At 40.9% G+C, this 5861-nt stretch overlaps 1 protein-coding gene across 1 annotated transcript in view; it reads left to right on the plus strand.

The window, feature by feature from the left end:
• The first annotated feature begins 5079 nt into the window (after nucleotides 1-5079).
• lmnb2 (lamin B2) overlaps nucleotides 5080-5861 on the plus strand; it is a 9785-nt gene continuing 9003 nt past the window's right edge. Inside the window, exon 1 of the mRNA XM_005734259.1 lies at nucleotides 5080-5539. Within this exon, the coding sequence (XP_005734316.1) occupies nucleotides 5321-5539 (219 nt within the window). The 5' untranslated portion in view covers nucleotides 5080-5320. The remainder of the gene's footprint in view (nucleotides 5540-5861) is intronic.

Raw genomic sequence — 5861 nt, forward strand, 5'->3', positions numbered from 1 at the left:
CTTGGGTGCGGCAGATCCAGGTGGCACGTTGTCCTCCAGCTCAGCCGTGGCAGGTACAGGCAGCGCGTTGACCTCCGGCTCAGGCGCGGCAGGTCAGACGGTGCTCTGACCTCCTAACCGGTCCAAATGGCTTGCTGACCTCCAGCTCAGCTGTGGCAGATCCAGGTGGCACGTTGTCCTCCAGCTCAGCTGCGGCAGATCCAGGTGGCACGTTGTCCTCCAGCTCAGCCGCGGCAGGTCCAGGTGGCGCGTTGACGTCCGTCCGGTGTATGGAAGTTTACCAGAAACCCACACACACAGACCAGTACCTCCTCTTTGACTCCCAACGCCCTCTGGGACACAAACTTGGAGTAATCAGGACTAGGGATGGGTACCGGTGTCCGGTGCCATCTGACATAAACGGTAGTAACCAGACCGAAAAGCAGCGCACATTTCGGTGCTTTATTTCGGTGCTTTTTTTTTCCTGTTAGATTCTAGCCAATCATTTTACGTTTCCGAGGATAGGCGGGGCCAGGTACGTACGTTCTGTTAGAGCAGAGCTACAGATTAAAAATGTCCAAGGCGAAGCGGTCAAAAGTCTAGCTGTACTTCACAGCAAAATATGCAAACTCAGCAGCCTGCAACAAGTGCTTTAAGCTGATACTGTGATACTGTCAAAGGAAGTAACACCTCGAATCCGATGAAACACCTGGCGACGCATAGCGTTTTTTTTAAAAGCCGAGAAATGCGCCGTATTTGATAGCTTGCTGCGAGACCTCACACTGTGCACGTTGGGTGGGTTGCCAGTTATCGGACCCGGAGCAACATCCCCCAAAACCCCGAAGAATAGAGTCCTGGCCCCTAGCCCTGCCAGTGTAGCAGAAATGATGATGATGGCAGCAGCCGTTCTTCTCTGCGTGAGTCGCTTAATGTTGTTCGAGTGTAATTTACGTTGAGTAGGCTAACCACGTTATTACATTAATGCAGGTAAGGTGAACTAGCAAACATGATCATAGCTACATGCGGCTGTCCTCTTGTTTGATGGCAGATACTCCCTTCACCCTGGACAAAAAGGCTAAAATGACCAAAGAAAAAGTGGGAAACAGCTGAACATGAGAGGTTTTTGGACAAAGTTTGTGTTCTCCATTCTTTAAGCACCGGTTCGAGCACCGTTTAAGCACCGGCACCATTTCAAAAGTACCGATTTGGCACCGGTATCGGATAAAACCTAAACGATACCCATCCCTAATCAGGACCCTAAAACACTGGGCAGAAAATGTTCCCTCTAAACCAGAAGGGAAAAAGAGGGAACACACACTTGTAAAGAAAGCTCTTTTTTGATCATCAAATCAGCAAAGATGCACAGAAAAGAAGGTCAGACAGACAGGTCAACAGGACAACACTCGGCTGTCCATCTGCATCTTAAGGACAAAGGTCACTCTTTCGAGGATGCCGATGTTCACATTTTGGACAGATTAGACAGATTGTTTGAAAGAGGAGTGAAAGAAGCCATCTATGCCCATTGTGAACGACCATCTTTGAACAGAGCTGGTGGCTTATGACACCAGCTGTCTGCCATCTATAATCCAGTTTTGAGATTCCTTCCCAGACACCTTCTAACTTAGAAGCAAAACCCAAGTTCACTGTTGCCGGTGGCCTAGCACAACAAACAGTACCTGTTTTAATGAGCTGACCAGGCCCAAAACACACAGTATCTGTGGCCACTGACCCCGAAATACACAGTAGCTGTGTAAGGCAGTGAGTTTATTTACAGTGATAAAAAGTGAACAACAATAGGTGACAATCCTCGCACTGTGGGTCCGTGCTGATTCTCCATGAATCCCACACAGTGCTCGTGTCCGTTGTGTGAATTGTGACAACTGCAATTCCCGCATTTGGCTGGGCTCCCATAACAAACTCTGTTTCCAACACCTCGAGAAAAACACGCATACGTTGTTGATGTGGCAAGCTATGCACACACAAAGTTTTCACAAGCTAATGAATGAACTCAACATCCCAGCGCAGGCTGAAGCTCAGCCACACAGTTGTAGAGAGGCTGCTGACGAAGGCAATACACTGTAAAAAAAAAAAAGGATTTTGGGGATTATTATATATTTTCAACTACCCTGCTAATCAGTTAATCTGGTTGAAAACATTCACAAAACAAATAGAAATGGTTCTAAAAAAAAGCATTTCTGTTTTCTTTTCTCTTCTCTGAAAGTAAACTTCATGTTTTTGAAAATGACAAAATTGGTGAAAAAGATCAAATTGTTACATTAACAGAGTAATTATTGCAGTCCAATATCATCAGTCACGAATTTAGCATATTTGAATTACCTTTTTGGGGGGCTGCCATCTCCCCAGCCAGCATTTGCCTTGCTTTAAACTGTCTTATTTATAATTATTTATGATAAATAATCATGTCTTATTATAATATATAATAATAAGACAAGTGTGGAGTTAAAATGTTTCATCATCCAGTTCTGCAGAGAGTAGTACACTGTTCAAGGTATTGAGCCAACCTACATTTGAAGAGCTCCATACACCTTGATGTTTTAGAGTGAAGGGAATCATTTTGTACCTCGTTTGTGGTTTTGATAATGTCATTGATTAAAGATGTTGACATAATCATTGTTTGCCGTGTCTGAAAATAAAATCTGGTATAAATCTAAAAATCCCTAAATATGTGGGGGCTAATTAGTTAAACTGATCATTTATTAGTAAATATTAAGTAGGTTTAACAACTGTGTACTCATAAATAAGAAATTACTCCATTTCTATGAGTCTTTAGTTTCATAATCTACTTATGAGTGTTGGGCTTAAGGATGTGCACGACTGGTCGACTACCTGACTAATCGTCGCTTTCACTAGTTGGTACCAGACTTACTTGTTGTTTCATCATATTGTTAAAATTAGTGTGAATGCTGATTAATTATTTTCAGTGTAGAGATCATAATCTTTATTATTATGTATTCCATATGTTTTGTGTATGCTATCGCCTTTAAAACCTTCAACTATGAGCCCTCTACTTTTCGACATGGGTGTTTGTCTTTTTCTCATTTCTAACATTTACCCACAAACCATAGGATAGGATAGGATTTACGCCTCTGCCATTAATCTCACCAAAGAGCAACCTCCTCCATCCAACTCTTCCACTGAGAACAAAATGAAAACAGCTCCCAAATTTTGTTTATAAATCAGAAGTGCAGGCTGTCTTTGCGTTGCCTCCACATAATAAACTCTACAGAGTTAAAAAATATTTTTAGGATTTTCTAGGAGGCTGCTTATATTTCCATAAATGGACAATAACAAACAAACATAATTTGAGATTTTTGTTAAAAGTCTTGTTTAGTTTTTTTCAATAGAGGTAAATTCATGTTAATGGATTTGTGTTAATTTCATGTTCAGTATTTTACATAAAAGCACAAGTTTATATTTAATGTGTCAATTAGTTATAATTTTGGCACTTACAAGCGTTACTGTAATCCGATTACTTTTTTTCAAGTAACACGTAAAGTAAGGGATTACTATTGCAAAAAAGTAATTATATTACTGTTACTTTCTCGTAAGTACGCTGTATTACTAAACTGTGATTTTGTTTGTGAGAATGTCTCATGGCAATGACGTATGAGCGTGCGACATCTGTGGCAGCAACAGATGTGTGTTGCTGGAGAGAGTACGACCATGCAGCGTTTAAAGCTTGGAAGTACTGACATTACTTTGAGTTTGACTCTGAAAAAAAGTGACAAAAACCTTAGCGTCTGCTGTACACTCTGTGTGGGAAGAAAACCTCTTTCTACAGTGAAAAATTAAACTTCAAATCTGAGCAAACCCCCGGATCCCCCCATTGACATGAAAGCTGCGGCACCAGGAAAACCTCCACCGGCGCCACTCCTGCTAAACAGGTGAAAATAGATTTAAGAACAACAGGAGTTAGTGCCGCTGAATCTTTAATTTTATTTATTTTTTGCAGTGTTTTACTTTCATATATTTGAAATAGTGAGTGTAAACACAAAAAAACCCATTTTATTTTATATGCTGGAATATACAGGAAATTTCTTCAAGTCAAACACTATTGCATATCATTTAACTGCAATGCGCATAAAGTTAAAAGATTAAAATTAATAAAACAAGTTTTTAAAAGAGACTTCAATTTTATATGATGGATTATGCTCAAACAATAGAATTATGTTGGGTTTCATGTTTTTAAAAAGTAACTAAGTAATAAGTAGCTAATTACTTTTGGAAATAAGTATTCAATAAAGTAACAGGATTACTTTTTTGGAGGAGTAATCAGTAATTAGCAAATAATTGCTATTTTCAAGTAACTTGAGCAACACTGCTTACAAGCGGGATAAATATGTAATAGAATGTTTTATATTTGTAGCGGTTGTTTTTGAATGCTGACATACTGTATAAAAAGATAACATAAGATAAGATAAGATAGATCTTTATTGTCACTGTTACCAGATCAATGAAGCACAGTAGAACAATGAAACACACACACACACACACACACTATGTTTGGCACTCACAGGAATATAAATATACTGTCATTTACCAGAATAACTGCTTCTATTTCTAAGCATACAGGAAAGGTGAAGTTTGGTTTTATGGCCTGACGTCACAGTCTTTATATGCACCTGTGTAACCCTATCCTATTGCTATCATAAACGGATTAGGGCCACTGGAAAAAAAATCTGAGAAAAAAGTCAGAATTCTGAGATTAAAGTCAGAATTCTGAGATTAAAGTCAGAATTCTGAGAAAAAAGTCAGAATTCTGAGAAAAAAAAGTCAGAATTCTGAGATTAAAGTCAGAATTCTGACTTTTTTCTCAGAATTCAGGAAAAGAAGAAAAAAAAATACGTTCCCGCTTTTTTTTCCCCAGTGGCCCTAATCCTCTTCAGTACTATCAAGTGTGAACAGTTCTTTCTGGTAATTTTTCGAGGGTTTTGGTGGGGAAGCTGTCCTTCATAATGTTAAAGTCACGGGACATTTTCGAAAAAAAACCTCTAAAGGTGCTTTTGTTTAGACAGGAGGTAATGCGTTACGTTACGCCCTTCCCGTACCTCTGCTTTCCCATCAGCCATTGCGGACAGGAAGTGTCCTCTGCTTTTGGCGCGGTCCTGACCGCGGCCATCTTGGAATCACATCACTGTGTAAAGCAAGCGTTCGAGACACTGCGTGGTCCTCCGGCTCATTGATTGCGATATCCTGGCGCTAACTATCAAGAGGAGCTGTTTTGCATCCCGATCTAACAAAGCCAGTAGATACAGTCATTTATTTTCTTTTGCTCGCTGAGTGCTCAGGAAAACTCAGACAGAATTTTGAAGGAACCGCTATGGCGACTGCAAGCGCTACCCCAAGCCGTGAAGCTGGCCGGTCAGCGGCCTCCACTCCTCTCTCCCCGACTCGGATTTCTCGTTTACAGGAGAAACAGGAGTTGCAGCATCTGAACGACAGGCTGGCTGTGTACATCGATCGCGTGCGGGCGCTGGAATTGGAGAATGACCGGCTAATGGTCAAAGTGTCGGAAAAAGAAGAGGTGACTACGAGAGAGGTTAGTAAATGAAAATATTTCAGTAAATGTAATATCAGCACGTGATCCCTGTCGTAAAAATGTGTAACTGAAAAAAGGCTCGTGCGCGCACATATCTAGTCTTGAACAATAGGGAAAATCGGTCATTATAAGTCACCTTAATTATGCGGCGTAAAATGTGTAACTAACTGCGCTCACATACGGTAAACTCAGCTTCACTGGTGCCGTTGGCTTTGCATTGTTTGCCGTAATGATCCATACTGCATCTGTATTCAAATGTGACCGGACCGGAAGCACTGAGCGGGTGGGTCTGCGCGCCAATCTCTGCTCAGTGATTTTTTTT

Source organism: Pundamilia nyererei, unplaced genomic scaffold (genome assembly GCF_000239375.1).
Source record: "Pundamilia nyererei isolate P.nyererei 1_Seehausen unplaced genomic scaffold, PunNye1.0 scaffold00057, whole genome shotgun sequence".
In the NCBI taxonomy this organism is placed as follows: Eukaryota; Metazoa; Chordata; class Actinopteri; order Cichliformes; family Cichlidae; genus Pundamilia; species Pundamilia nyererei.